Source organism: Pan troglodytes, chromosome 5, assembly GCF_028858775.2.
Source record: "Pan troglodytes isolate AG18354 chromosome 5, NHGRI_mPanTro3-v2.0_pri, whole genome shotgun sequence".
NCBI classification, from domain to species: Eukaryota; Metazoa; Chordata; class Mammalia; order Primates; family Hominidae; genus Pan; species Pan troglodytes.
The window spans coordinates 76287171-76303928 of record NC_072403.2 but is presented as its reverse complement, the minus strand read 5'-3'; the positions used below and the strand labels follow the sequence as shown (position 1 = coordinate 76303928).

The 16758-nt window shown below is 35.3% G+C and overlaps 1 protein-coding gene across 1 annotated transcript in view; it reads right to left on the bottom strand.

Moving 5' to 3' along the window:
* Nucleotides 1-16758, bottom strand: part of LOC129144373 (protein eyes shut homolog) — a 180510-nt gene that overhangs the window by 5615 nt on the left and 158137 nt on the right. Inside the window, exons 6-7 of the mRNA XM_054686571.1 lie at nucleotides 12031-12127; nucleotides 11740-11847 (exon numbers count right to left, since the gene is read on the bottom strand). Of these exons, the coding sequence (XP_054542546.1) occupies nucleotides 11740-11847; nucleotides 12031-12127 (205 nt within the window). The remainder of the gene's footprint in view (nucleotides 1-11739; nucleotides 11848-12030; nucleotides 12128-16758) is intronic.

Here is a 16758-nt window from a genome sequence, read left to right as displayed (position 1 = left end):
CCTACTGACATGTGATGTCTCCCCTGGATGCCCAGCTTTAAAATTTCCCTCTTTTGTACTCTGTCCCTTTATTTCTCAAGCCAGCTGATGCTTAAGGAAAATAGAAAAGAACCTACGTGAATATCAGGGCAGGTTCCCCGATATATTATATTCATTTTTTTGCTTCCATGTCCATCCTTCAAATGTATTTACTCTAATTTAAAATGAACTTCTCAAAAAGTTCTGCTTTTTTGTTTGCTCTTTAACATTTATCATGTAACTTATTTTATGAATCTCAAATATGTACCTTACGCTTCTGATTTTGAAAGTGATATCACACAGTAAATAAACATACATGTACTATCTCAAGACTTATGGAAGTTTATTTTTCTAAAGTTTTTTGCATACAGATAACTATGTGAAGAATTATTTTTAATAATATGAATCATAATGATCCTTTCTTCTAAGAATGCTTTGCTTCTACTTCAATAACCTCTCTTTCCTTTTTGCTTTCAATCAAGACCATTATTTTTTCTTACTTTCTACACTACTCCTGAAATCTGAACTTTTCAACATTGCAAAAATATGCTTTACTTTTACACAAATTCCAAACATTCTTAAATTTCAAGAATCTGTTAAACCACAGATGCCTGTTCAACTGGAATGTTGGGGTTCCCTGCTTTGTTAATAATGATGCAAAAAGGCCCTGTGATTCTAGAATCCATTTGGACATTTTCTGAATGGCATCTAAAATTTCGTAGAGATTAAAAAAAAAATCATCAACATTAATAGCAGCCCTGGTGAAACAGTTTAGAGAAAATATTCAACTTATATTTCTTACTTTCCACCACACTAAACAATATGAGGGCAAATTTGTGCAAAAATAACATTTTACTCTACAAAAGAGCATCTACGTTTAATCCTTGTCTCTGCTTTCCCAGAAAAAATTTAAATGTTTTTATTTTCTCTTCCTCCTTTCCTCCCTCCACCTGCCCTGCCCTGCTCTCTTCCTGCTCCCTGTCTCTAATAGGAAGGGCAAGCACAATGCTGAGCACTTGGGACGTTTTTACTTTTCACTTAACGTTGGCCCTTCAAAACGTTAAAAAAAATAAAAGTGCCTAGGGTATGTCTGAAAAGATCCTCATCAAATTTTCCCCCTCCTGGCCTCTGGCTATAGTGTGCAATTCTTTCAGCTTTGGTATAATTTTCCTTTCGCTATTACCAGCTGAGGGTCCCTTTATGCTAACCACCTCTAATAAGGCTAGAGAAAAATTAAATGTAAACCTGATTTTTATTAATGTCCTAAGTGATCCAGTCAAATGTACAGTAAGTACTGCATTTTATATTAAAGGTCCCTAAAGTATACCTTCCTTTGATAAAACTCAATTTTCATAGCTTTTAAAATATACACATATAATAATATCTTCTATCTTGAGAGAACAATTAAGACCATGAAATATATATTTTCGATGAAATAAAAATTTCTCATTTAAATAAAAAGCTTTTACTTCAAAAGTTTTAGAACTAAACTTAAATATATTGTCAAAGTATTGAAATAATTCATATTTTTAATTTGACATTGCCCTAAAATTTTTCAAATAGGTGTTCAAGATACTTTTTCAATCACTAAGATGCATTTTAACAGTGACTTCTGAAGAAAATTCAACATATTAAAATAGAGATAAGGAAGAGTAACTATAATTTGCATAAAATGATATCTCCAAACTATAAAAAGATGGAAAAATACAAGATAATCACATGAATTTATAGCCCCCAAATTAGCCATGATTACATTTCATTTACATTATTCTTATATACTTTCTCTTGTATTCCAGATAAGAGAGGAATTAATAAGTAGATGTATTATTTGTATGCTTCTGAAGTTATTTTAAAATGTAATTATTAAATAGATTGAATAGTATTACAAAATACAAACATAACACAGAATGTTTTAATGAGAGTTTTGATTTTAAAATGTGTTTGCAATAAGGTTAAATCATACTTGTTTCAGTAGATATTTTTTAAAAGTTTACATTCAAAATAAGAAAATGAAACCACTGGTGAAACTTTCTGATAAGGACTTTTTAGCCTATGTTAAAGCAATTCAAATTTTGAAAGAATTTATAATGTATTTTAGAGCATTTCTACTTTTTTCTTGTGATATTATAACTGCATTCGTGAACCACACTTCTTTACAATTAATGACAATTTTTACTTAGAATATGAATAATCTATTTTATATTTGCAACATGTCTTTATTATGTTATATATAAATACATGTCTACATTATTTATCATATTCACAACATGTCTTTATATGTTTTTATTATAATTGCATGTGTGTGTGAATCTGATTTGAAACAGTGATGTTATCGTAAATTCTCTAGTAGAATAAACATCATTTGGATTGATGACTGTTTCTAGGCAAACAATTACAGAAGAGTAAACAGATTTTTGTCTTTTGGTTAAACGCATATTAACCAATCACTTTTAAATTTGTGACAGTGAAGAATTGCTAAACCCGTGAACATCACAAACTGAATGGTCACAATATGCTTGTTGGTAATGATCTCGCTATGATAATCACATCAGCCAGGCACTTGGAACATTTTCTTCTATTTTTTCTTTAAATGGACTAGCCACTGTTATTGTAATTGTTCTTGCAAATTCTATTTAGTTGTAAATTTTCAGTAGACAGATACTATTGTGAGTGACCTAAATGAACTAGTAGCAATGACTTGAAAAGACATTAGTTGCATTGGATAACATACGCTATCAAGTGTCAGAAAAATGTAAATTCCAGTGTTCACTTTTGCAGTGGATTTGTATATTAATTGGGGCTGTCATTCATGTGCCATTATATCTCAGCAAACTCATCTTTAAATCATGTTACTAGAGGTAAGTCTTAATTGTTGCAGGCCACAGTTTCAATAACCATAAGAGAGAATAGAATAGATTAAAAACATGAATCTAACCATGAGGCATATATGTAGTAACTACTGTTTTTAATATGTTTTTTGTTTATGTGTCTACAGTTTAATTTACTTTGAAGTAACTGTAAAATTATTGGTTTTAAATGAGTTGGTAGATTACTTGAAATATTTTTATTGAGTACTTTATCAATAGATTAAGTTTTTCAAAAAAATAAAAATTACTTTAAGAAGAGATAAGACAATCAAATGTGACTACTTCATTTTCAGCTGCTAATTGATTTTTAATCTTTGAAAGATTTTAATTCATTGAAAATGGCTTTTATTATAATAATTTACACCAGGTCATTTTCTAAGAATAGAATAATCAACACCTGTATGCCCATCACCCATATTTAACTCATCTTAGTATTGTTTCATGTTGCTGAAATATTTTTAAGGAAAACACACAAAACATATTTGATCTGTCATATATATATATGAGATCTGTCATAAATATGTATGCACACACATATATATGTACACACATTTCATACACATATATGTACACATATTTACACAAATATGTACACACATTTCATACACATATGTATGTATGAAACTCCTATGCATGCATTCAATTAATTATCCTCCATTCCTCTCTACCAGGAGAAAATTACTACTCTTAAGATGCTATGTATTTTTCAAAATATGTTTTAATACTTCAGTAAATATGAGTTACATATCACATTATTCTGAGACTTATTTTTTCAGTCAATCATACATTTTAATAAATATTTAAGTGATATACTTTTATATAATTTATTCACAGTAAGTAATGTATAGATGCTTATGATTAAGTTGCATTGCATTTGTTTTGTTTTCTAATGTTTACCAATATAAAGATATTGGAAAGGCATCACCTTGTTCATATATCCTTGCTGACAGTGCTGGATGTTGCCATGGAATTGGGTTTCGTGATATTAATTACAATAGATCTAAGAATGCATAGACTATTGGATATGCTTGACAATTAGATGCAAAATGAGCAAATAAGCATATAAATCAGAGAAACAGAGTGGACATCAGTGGACTGATTCACAGATATCTATGGCAGAGGCTAACTGATGACGGGGTTTTAGAAATGAAATATATAATCAGTCTACTTACAGTGCTGCCTCATGTATATAGAATGAAATGTATAGTTCTGGAGGACAGAGACATAATTCAGTTTGGCTTTGTAGGGATTCTCTGCCTCTTTCACAATTCCAAAACCTAAGTTATGTCACAGACTCAGTCACTCGAAGGTCAGGGTTTGCCTCCTTAAGAGGAATCTTTAATAGAGTCACAGGTATTTTATGTATCTTTTTGAAGACTTCCTCAGAGGTATCTGAGGCTATTTACCAGTATGACTGTTCTATGGTGAAAGAAAGATATTCAGACATTTTAGGAGTTGCTGAATACTGGTTCTGAAAGTATACTTATTTCTGCAATGCTACTGATCCACCAGTAGAAATATAAGATTATTGAGGTCAGTTCAGGTGAGGCCACAAATACATCTTCCCTTTGATTTTGTTTTTTTTTTTTTTACCCACAATTCTTGAATATACAGTGTAGTTGATATATTTAGTAATAGCACAATTTTTACATTGGAGTAAGAGCTATTATGGAGGAAAATCCAATTGGAAGATCTTGTCATGCCCCTTTAGACCAATGGAGATTTTAAACTGACAGCAATTCTCTATTCCTATGGTACTTGTAGTGATTGGTGTCCCCTTGAAAGGACTGAAAGTTGCAGGGGTGGTGATTGCAAACATCCCTACTTACCTCACCAGATTGGACAATGCAAAAGCTAGATAGGGCACAGAAAATAAGATGAATGATAGAATATTGTTGGAAAATTAAACAGGATCTGATGCAAATTTCACCAATTCTAAAGGTTGGATCTCTATGAAGATAGATAAACAGAGCTCCTGGTACCTGAGTCCAGCTATGACATAGAAAATTAATTATTTTGTGTTCTAATTAGTGCAGCTCCACTTGAATTTGTCAGAATGCCTTTTTAAAGATATTTTGAAAGACCTAAATAAATAGATATCAATTTTTCTTAAATTGGCCTACCCATTCAATGAAATTCCAATCAAAATTGCTTGTTTGAATGTATATTTATATAGAATACAAGTTGATTTTAACAGAAGAAATTGCCAAAATATCTAAAGTTGCCTGGAGATTAAATAGCCCTACTAGTATTGAGATATTTCAAAGGGAAGTAATTAAGATTTATGACTCTAGCACATGGATGAGTAACTGAACTAAAGCAACAGAACAGCAATAGAGAAATAGACATATCCATATGTGGAAACGTGATCTGCAACCAAGAAGGCACTACAGATCAGTGAGTGAAAGATGAACTTAATATGTAGCAGACATGGCTTATTTATATAAAAAAATAAGAATCTGAGTTTATTTTTTAAGTGTGTAAAGAATGAGATAAGAATACTTTACACCCATACTCATACATACAATATACCTGATGCATCTACATATAAAGAACATAATCTTAATTATTTTAAAAGGAAATATAGGGAAAAAACCCTTTCATCCTAGTGTAAAGAAAAGTTAAATAAGATGAAACTTGCAAACCATATACTAAATAATAAATTAATTCAAATATATTAAAATTAAGTTTTAGTACATATAACTTATAAAGGTGAAGTGTCTATTTCAATCAGAACTTATATTCAATAAATACAACTAACAAAGATATTTTAAAAATCATATATAAGGATTCTTACAAAGCCATAAGAAGAAAAAACATTAAAGAGCAGATGCTGACTCAGCAAGATGGCAGAATAGGAATAGCTCAGGTCTGCAGCTCCCAGAGAGACGAACGCAGAAGGCAGGTGATTTCTGCATTTCCAACTGAGGTACCCAGTTCATCTCCCTGGTACTGGTTAGACAGTGGGTACAGCCCACGGAGGGCAAGCAGATGCGGGGTGGGGCACTGCCTCACCTGGGAAGTGCAAGGGGTCAGGGGCCTCCCTCCCCTAACCAAGGGAAGCCCAGAGGGACCTTGCTGTGAGGGACGGTGCTATCTGGCACAGATACTACGTTTTTCTCACGGTCATTGAAACCCACAGACCAGGAGGTTCCCTCAGGTGTCTACACTACAAGGGCATTGGGTTTCAAGCAAAAAACTGGGTGGCCGTTTGGGCAGACATTGAGCTAGCTGCAGGAGTTGTTTTTTTTTTTTTTTTTCGTATCCCAGTGGCACCTGAAACACCAGCAAGACAGAACCCTTCACTCCCATGGAAAGGGGGCTGAAGCCAGGGAGCCAAGTGGTCTTGCTCAGCAGATCCCACCCCCACAGAGCCCAGCAACCTAAGATCCACTGGCTTGAAATTCTCACTGCCACCACAACAGTCTGAAGTCCACCTGGGATGCTGGAGCTTAGTTGAGGGAGGGGCGTCTGCCATTATTGAGGTTTGAGTAGGGAGTTTTCCCCTCACAGTGTGAACAAAGCCGCCAGGAAGTTCAGACTGGGGGTGGGCGCCCACCACAGCGCCTCAAAGCCACCATAGCCAGACTGCCTCTCTAGATACCTCCTCTCTGGGCAGGGCATCTCTGAAAGAAAGGCAGCAGCCCCACTCAGGGGCTTATAGATAAAACTCCCATCTCCCTGGGACAGAGCACCTGAGGGAAGGGGCGGCTGTTGGCACAGCCTTAGCAGACTTAAACGTTCCTGCTTGCCAGCTCTGAAGAGAGCAGTGGATCACCCAGTACAGTGCTCAAGCTCTGCTAAGGGACAGACTGCCTCAAGTGGGTCCAGGGCTCCCATATCTCCTGACTGGGAGACAACTCCCAGCAGTGGTCGACAGACACCTCACACAGGAGAGCTCTGGTTGGCCTCTGGCAGGTGCTCCTCTGGGATGAAGTTCCAGAGGAAGGAGCAGGCAACAATATTTGCCTTTCTGCAGCCTCCACTGGTGATACCCAGGCAAACAGGGTCCGGAGTGGACCTCCAGCAAACTCCAGCAGACCTGCAGAAGAGGGCCTGACTGTTAGAAGGACATCTAACAGACAGAAAGCAATAGCATCAACATCAACAGAAAAGACGAACACGTGAAAACTCCCTCCGAAGGTTACCAACAGCAAAGACCAAAAGTAGACAAATCCACAAAGATGTGGAAAAATCAGTGCAAAAAGGCTGAAAATTTTAAAAACCAGAATGCCTGTTCTTCTCCAAAGGATGGAAATTTCTCACCAGCAAGGGAACAAAACTGGATGGAGAATGAGTTTGACAAATTGACAAAAGTAGGCTTTAGAAGGTGGGTAATAACAAACTCCTCTGAGCGAAAAAAGCATGTTCTAACCCAATGCAAGGAAGCTAAGAACCTTGATAAAATGTTAGAGGAATTGCTAACTAGAATAACCAGTTTAGAGAAGAACATAAATGACCTGATGGAGCTGAAAACCACAGCACAAGAACTTTGTGAAGCACACACAAGTATCAATAGCTGAATAGATTAAGTGGAAGAAAGGATATCAGAGATTGAAGATCAACTTAGTGAAATAAAGCAAGAAGACAAGATTAGAGAAAAAAGAATGAAAAGGAACAAACAAAGTCTCCAAGAAATATGGGACTATGTGAAAAGACTAAACCTACATTTGATTGGCGTACCTGAAAGTGACAGGGAGAATGGAACCAAATTGGAAAACACACTTCAGGATATCATCTAGGAGAACTTCCCCACCTAGCAAGACAGGCCAACATTCAAATTCAGGAAATACAGAGAACACCACAAAGATACTCCTCAAGAAAAGCAACCCCAAGGCACATAATCGTCAGGTTCACCAAGGTTGAAATGAAGGAAAAAATGTTAAGGGCAGCCAGAGAGAAAGTTCGGGTTATCTACAAAGGGAAGCCCATCAGACTAACAGCGGATCTTTCTGCAGAAAACCCACAAGCCAGAAGAGAGTGCAGACCAATATTTAACATTCTTAAAGAAAAGAATTTTCAACCCAGAATTTCATATCCAGCCAAACTAAGATTCACAAGTGAAGGAGAAATAAAATCCATTACAGCCAAGAAGATGCTGGGGGATTTTGTCACCACCAAGCCTGCCTTACAACAGCTCCTGAAGGAGGCACTAAACATGAAAGGAAAAACGGGTAACAGCCTCTGCAAAAACAAGCCAAAATGTAAAGACCATTGACACTATGAAGAAACTGCATCAACTAATGGGCAAAATAACCAGCTAGCATCATAATGACAGGATCAAATTAAACACATAACAAAATTAACTTTAAATGTAAATGGGCTAAATGCCCCAGTTAAAAGGCACAGACTGGCAAATTGTATAAAGAGTCAAGAACCATCAGTGTGCTGTATTCAGGAGATGCATCTCATATGCAAAGACACATATAAGCTCAAAATAAAGGGATGGAAGAATATTTACCAACAAATGGAAAGCAAAAAAAAAAAAAAAGAGAAATCAGGTGTTGCAATCCTAGTCTCTGACAAAACAGACATTAACCAACAAAAATCAAAAAGACAAAGAAGGGCATTATATAATGGTAAAGGGATCAAGGCAACGAGAAGAGCTAACTATCCCAAATATATATGCATACAATACAGGAGCACCCAGATTCATAAAGCAAGTACTTAGAGATCTACAAAGAGACTTAGACTCCAACACAATAATAGTGAGAGACTTTAACACCCCACTGTCAATATTAGACAGATCAATGAGACAGAAAATTAACAAGGACATTCAGGACTTGAATGCAACTCTGGACCAAGTGGACCTAATAGACATCTACAGAACTCTCGACCCCAAATCAACAGAATATACATTCTTCTTAGCACCACATAGCATTTATTCTAAAATCAACCACATAATTGAAAGTAAAACACTCCTCAGCAAATGCAAAAGAATGGAAATCATAACAAACAGTCTCTCAGACCACAGTGCAACAAACTAGAACTCAGGATTAAGAAACTCACTCAAAACGACACAACTACATGGAAACTGAATAACCTCCTCCTGAATGACTACTGGGTAAATAACAAAATCAGGCAAGAGAAAGAAATAAAGGGTATTCAAATAGGAAGAGAGAAAGTCAGGTTATCTCTGTTTGCAAATGACATGATTGTATATTTAGAAAACCCCATCGTCTCAGCCCAAAAACTCCTTAAGCTGATGAGCAACTTCAGCAAAATCTCAGGATACTAAATCCATGTGCAAAAGTCACAAGCATTCCTATTATAATAGACATTAATAGACAAACATTAATAGACAGAGAACCAAATCATGAGTAAACTCTCATTCATAATTGCTAAAAAGAGAATAAAATACCTAGGAATACAACTTACAAGAGACTGATGAACCTCTTCAAGGGGAACTACAAATCTCTGCTCAAGGAAATAAGAAAGGAGACAAAAAAATGAAAAAACATTCCATGCTCATGGATAGGAAGAATCAATATTGTGAAAATGGCCACACTGCCCAAAGTAATTTACAGATTCAATGCTATTCCCATCAAGCTACCATTGAATCTCTTCACACTATTAGAAAAAAAAAACTACTTTAAATTTCGTATGGAACCAAAAAAGAGCCCATATACCCAAGACAATCCTAAGCAAAGGATCAAAGCTGGAGGCACCATGCTACCTGACTTCAAACTATACTATAAGGATACAGTAACCAAAACAGCATGGTGCTGGTACCAAAACAGATATATAGACCAATGGAACAGAACAGAAGCCTCAGAAATAACGTCACACATCTACAACCATCTGATCTTTGACAAAGCTGACAAAAACAAGCAATGGGGAAAAGATTCCCTATTTAATAAATGGTGTTGGGAAAACTGGCTAGCCATATTCAGAACTCTGAAAATGGACCCCTTGCTTACACATTATACAAAAATTAACTCAAGATGGATTAAAGATTAAAATGTAAGATCTAAAATCATAAAAACTCTAGAAGAAAACCTAGGAAATATCATTCAGGACATAGGCATGGGCAAAGACTTCATGACTAAAACACCAAAAGCAATGGCAACAGAAGCCAAAATTGGCAAATGGGATCGAATTAAACAAAAGAGCTTCTGCACAGCAAAAGAAACTATCATCAGAGTGAACAGGCAACCTGCAGAATGGGAGAAAATTTTGCAATATATCCATCTGAGAAACGGCTAATATACAGAATCTACAAGGAACTTAAACAAATTTACAAGAAAAAAACAAACAATCCCATCAAAAAGTGGGCGAAGGATATGAACAGACACTTTTCAAAAGAAGACATTCATGCAGGCAACAAATATATGAAAAAAAGCTCATCATCACTGGTCATTAGAGAAATACAAATCAAAACCACAATGAGATGCCATCTCATGCCAGTTAGAATGGCGATCATTAAAAAGTCAGGAAACAACAGATGCTAGAGAGATGCGGAGAAAATGTGGAGAAATAGGAATGCTTTTACACTGTTGGTGGGAGTGTATATTAGTTCAACCATTGTGAAAGACAGTGTGGTGATTCCTCAAGGATCTAGAACTAGAAATACCATTTGAGCCAGTAATATAATTACTGGGCATATACCCAAAGGATTATAAATCATTCTACTATAAAGACACATGCACACGTATGTTTATTGCAGCACTATTAATAATAGCTAAGACTTGGAACCAACCAAAATGCCCATCAGTGTTATACTGGAAAAAAAAATGTGACACATATACACCATGAAATACTATGCAGCTATAAAAAAGAATGAGTTCCTGTTCTTTGCAGGGACATGGATGAAGCTGGAAACCATCATTCTTCGCAAACTAACACAAGAACAGAAAACCAAACACTGCATGTTCTCACTTATAAGTGGGAGTTGCCCAATGAGAACACATGGACACAGGGAGGGGAACATCACATACTGGGGCCTGTCAGGGGTTGGGGGGCAAGGGGAGGGATAACATTAGGAGAAATACCTATGTAGTTGAGTAAATATATGTATATATATATATATATGTATATATATATATATATATATATGCAGATGCCATAATTAGGCATTTCTAAAAAGGCAAAATTAATCATCTCAAAATGTACATAAAATTGTTAAACTTCATATTATTATAAGAATGCAGGGAGACTACAATAAGATATAACTTTACACACAGCCTAAAACGGAACATTCTGAAAATGCCAATAAAAACATTTATTCTCTGCTAAGAATACAAAAATTATATTTTTCAAAAGAAATGAGAAAAATATAAATGTGATTTAGCAAATGTGACCATGTTTACCCAATGGTTCAACAATTCTACTTCTATGTATGTAACCTCGGACTTACTAGTACTTGTGTATTTAGAGAAATATTTGAAAACTTTAATATCATTGTAGGTAAGACAAAAGAAGCAAATAGTCCAAATATCTATAACCAGTAGAATGATAAATGTTGGTATATATTTAATATTAAATATTGTATAAAAGTTAAAAATGAGCAACAGATACATGCATCAACAGGAATTACAAAATATTATGTTCAACAACAATTTCGGGGGACTCTACACAATATTGTTTTGCTTATATTAACATGGAAACTAAACAGCATTTTGTTCAGGCACACATACAAATAGCACTATAAACTAACAGCAAGATTGGTAAATAAAAATTTGAGATTTTTGACATAAGTGATTGGATGGGACAAATGAGGATGTCCTGGTACAAGCACAAATGTATCAGTGGTGATCAGCTGCCTTAGTTACATAATGAGCACATGTGTGCTCACTTTATTACATGTTGAATTACACATATCAAATAATTAATTTAATAAAAAGTAGCTTCTCACCTGTTTGTCAGATCCACACATGTTCCATTATTTTTGCAAGGTTCAGAGGAACATTCATTAATTTCAATTTCACACAGAGATCCAGAAAACCCAGGTCTGCAAATACACCTTTTAAACAAAAAATTTAGTAACTCCATTAGTATAGATGTATAAAATCAATGCTTCAACTAATTGTAGCATGGCAAGTTTTTAATAATTATAATTGGTGCTTAATTCACCAATTAAAATTCTATACCTGTATACATCTAGACAAATAAACATGTATCTAGATACTCTTTAAGTTTTCTGTACCTGAAATTGTTGACCATATCTTCACAGTCACCATAATCCTGGCAGGAAAGGAAGAGGCACTCTTTCACATCAATTTCACAGTTTTTACCTTCAAATTCTGCAAAGAGTATCAGATGAGTATGGATGAGCAATCCTTGTTATAGAGTAAAAAAATCAGAATCAGTGGTAGTCTAAAGAATACGCTCATAATGGAGGTTAAAAAAGGAAAAAGAAAATAATTAATCTCAAGCTTCTCATAAAACTCCATTTCACATAATGTGTGCATAAAAACATGCCAGTTTCTAGATTAATGAGTTTAAATGAAATACTCAAGGGAGGAATACTCCACTAAATCCCCTGAGAAGGTAGAGATGTTGCTAATGTTGCTGTTGTTTTAAGGTATTTAAATGTTTGAACAAGAAGAATTGAAATGATCTGGAAAGCAAATGAATTAATGTGATGACCAATCTTAAAGTAAAATTGAGCTTCAATGATCAAATTTATTCAAGGCAGTTAGCAGATGAAGCAAATTATTTAATTGCTTTTTATATCCAAGTGATTCAAAGAAAACAAATTATTTTGATTCATAGCTACATAATCAGTCATCCATTTAAACACATGCCAGTTATATTAAAAAAAAGAACATGAAAGAAAATTATACAGGCTGATAAACAAGACAGTTGCAATTATTTCAACACATTTGTGTCAGAAAAAACCTGCATGATATCACTTTTTAAAATACAATGAAATATATTAATATTTATAATAAACAGTTAAACAATTCTATGGTTATATATTAACTAAGTATAATAAAATATATGTGTAAAACCATTTTTCTTGTTAATATTTTTTCTGTACTAGTTCAAATATGTAAGAAACAAGATTTCGCTTTATTTTGCTTTTTCAGTGATATTACCAAGCACTAAATAAGTGCAGCCACATTATACAATATTCTAAATGTCAGTATGCAATCAGGCTAATTTAGTTTGAGGAACAAAGAGTCATTCAGGTTACTTTAAGACAACTGTATTCATTGTTTGCATACACATAGACTGGAATTGGAACTAAGAAGCATTTAAAGGGAAGCATAGTCTAGCTACCCAGGAATAGCTGTCTGCCTTTTATAGTACATGTCCTTTATCCTTCTCATATCACTTTTTCTTCTCTTTCTATCACAAATATCTCAGCATGTTCAGTTTCAAATCACTTGTAATGTTGGCATGCGAGTGATATAGCACAGCTCTCTTGGTCTCTATGTCTATATTATGACATTTCAGCTTCAGCACCTACTGTTCAATGAAAAATTCCCTCGGTATTTTCTCACTCAGCTTCCCACGATAGAACACGGAATTGACTGACCTATTTCATCTTTTCATATCATACCATGCCACAGTCAATGCCATTCTCTGTGGTGTCTACCATTGGATCAAACCGCAAACCTGCCTCCCGTTGCAATTTAACAGGGAGCTTGGTGTTACACCTTATAAAATCTGGCTGCCTCTTTGGTAGTATATAATATGGAAAACTAAAAGTTACTTAATCCAAAAGAAAACAGAAAAAGAAACAAAGGACAGATACAACAAATAGAAAACAAATAGCTAGAAGGTGTATTTACAGCCACACATATCAAAAGTTATATTAAATATGATTTTTAAAAACGCCAATTTAAAGGTAGAGGCAGACTAAATAACAGAAGAAACTACAAGATATCTAAAAGAAATGTATTTAAAACATAACAACAATGATAGGTTAACATTTAAAAGATGGAATGATCACACACTATGAAACACTAATTGTAAGTAAGCTACCATACTTATGTGGCTAGCAGACCAGGTAGTCTTCAGGACAAGCAATACTTTTTTTTTATTATACTTTAAGTTTTAGGGTACATGTGCACATTGTGCAGGTTAGTTACATATGTATACGTGTGCCATGCTAGTGCGCTGCACCCACTAACTCGTCATCTAGCATTAAGTATATCTCCCATTGCTACCCCTCCCTCCTCCCCCTACCCCACCACAGTCCCCAGAGTGTGATATTCCCCTTCCTGTGTCCATGTGATCTCATTGTTCAATTCCCACCTATGAGTGAGAATATGCGGTGTTTGGTTTTTTGTTCTTGCGATAGTTTACTGAGAATGATGGTTTCCAATTTCATCCATGTCCCTACAAAGGACATGAACTCATCATTTTTTTATGGCTGCATAGTATTCCATGGTGTATATGTGCCACATTTTCTTAATCCAGTCTATCATTGTTGGACATTTGGGTTGGTTCCAAGTCTTTGCTATTGTGAATAATGCCGCAATAAACATACGTGTGCATGTGTCTTTACAGCAGCATGATTTATAGTCATTTGGGTATATACCCAGTAATGGGATGGCTGGGTCAAATGGTATTTCTAGTTCTAGATCCCTGAGGAATCGCCACACTGACTTCCACAATGGTTGAACTAGTTTACAGTCCCACCAACAGTGTAAAAGTGTTCCTATTTCTCCACATCCTCTCCAGCACCTGTTGTTTGCTGACTTTTTAATGATTGCCATTCTAACTGGTGTGAGATGATATCTCATAGTGGTTTTGATTTGCATTTCTCTGATGGCCAGTGATGATGAGCATTTTTTCATGTATTTTTTGGCTGCATAAATGTCTTCTTTTGAGAAGTGTCTGTTCATGTCCTTTGCCCACTTTTTGATGGGGTTGTATGTTTTTTTCTTGTAAATTTGTTTGAGTTCTTTGTAGATTCTGGATATTAGCCCTTTGTCAGATGAGTAGGTTGCGAAAATTTTCTCCCATGTTGTAGGTTGCCTGTTCACTCTGATGGTAGTTTCTTTTGCTGTGCAGAAGCTCTTTAGTTTAATGAGATCCCATTTGTCAATTTTGGCTTTTGTTGCCATTGCTTTTGGTGTTTTGGACATGAAGTCCTTGCCCACGCCTATGTCCTGAATGGTAATGCCTAGGTTTTCTTCTAGGGTTTTTATGGTTTTAGGTCTAACGTTTAAATCTTTAATCCATCTTGAATTGATTTTTGTATAAGGTGTAAGGAAGGGATCCAGTTTCAGCTTTCTACATATGGCTAGCCAGTTTTCCCAGCACCATTTATTAAATAGGGAATCCTTTCCCCATTGCTTGTTTTTCTCAGGTTTGTCAAAGATCCGATAGTTGTAGGTATGTGGCGTTATTTCCGAGGGCTCTGTTCTGTTCCATTGATCTATATCTCTGTTTTGGTACCAGTACCATGCTGTTTTGGTTACTGTATCCTTGTAGTATAGTTTGAAGTCAGGTAGTGTGATGCCTCCAGCACAGCTGAATTCTAACAGAGGTACAAGGAGGAACTGGTACCATTCCTTCTGAAACTATTCCAATCAATAGAAAAAGAGGGAATCCTCCCTAACTCATTTTATGAGGCCAGCATCATTCTAATACCAAAGCTGGGCAGATACACAACCAAAAAAGAGAATTTTAGACCAATATCCTTGATGAACATTGATGCAAAAATCCTCAATAAAATACTGGCAAACCAAATCCAGCAGCACATCAAAAAGTTTATCCACCATGATCAAGTGGGCTTCATCCCTGGGATGCAAGGCTGGTTCAATATACGCAAATCAATAAATGTAATCCAGCATATAAACAGAGCCAAAGACAAAAACCACATGATTATCTCAATAGACGCAGAAAAAGCCTTTGACAAAATTCAACAACACTTCATGCTAAAAACTCTCAATAAATTAGGTATTGATGGGACGTATTTCAAAATAATAAGAGCTATCTATGACAAACCCACAGCCAATATCATACTGAATGGGCAAAAACTGGAAGCATTCCCATTGAAAACTGGCACAAGACAGGGATGCCCTCTCTCACCGCTCCTATTCAACATAGTGTTGGAAGTTCTGGCCAGGGCAATCAGGCAGGAGAAGGAAATAAAGGGTATTCAATTAGGAAAAGAGGAAGTCAAATTGTCCCTGTTTGCAGACGACATGATTGTTTATCTAGAAAACCCCATCGTCTCAGCCCAAAATCTCCTTAAGCTGATAAGCAATTTCAGCACAGTCTCAGGATACAAAATCAATGTACAAAAATCACAAGCATTCTTATACACCAACAACAGACAAACAGAGAGCCAAATCATGAGTGAACTCCCATTGACAATTGCTTCAAAGAGAATAAAATACCTAGGAATCCAACTTACAAGGGATGTGAAGGACCTCTTCAAGGAGAACTACAAACCACTGCTCAAGGAAATAAAAGAGGATACAAACAAATGGAAGAAGATTCCATGCTCATGGGTAGGAAGAATCAATATCGTGAAAATGGCCATACTGCCCAAGGTAATTTATAGATTCAATGCCATCCCCATCAAGCTACCAATGACTTTCTTCACAGAATTGGAAAAAACTACTTTAAAGTTCATATGGAACCAAAAAAGAGCCCGCATCGCCAAGTCAATCCTAAGCCAAAAGGACAAGCAATATTTTTAATTTGCCTTATTTTTCTTACTCAATTCTCAGAGCCTGCAAATGAATCTCTGAAGTTACATTTTTGTAATTCGTTCATACGCTAGGTGTTGTATCCTCAGCTTTAGGAACAAAATTAAAATGAATTACTTCCAAGTTATTATGGCTCTCCTCATTTTAGGTGAGCAAGTTGTAATTGTTCCAACATGCTTCATCATTCTTCAATCGCCATTGCTGTTTTCTATATTTAGGTTGTAAATGCCATAGTACAGATATAAACAACTTAGATT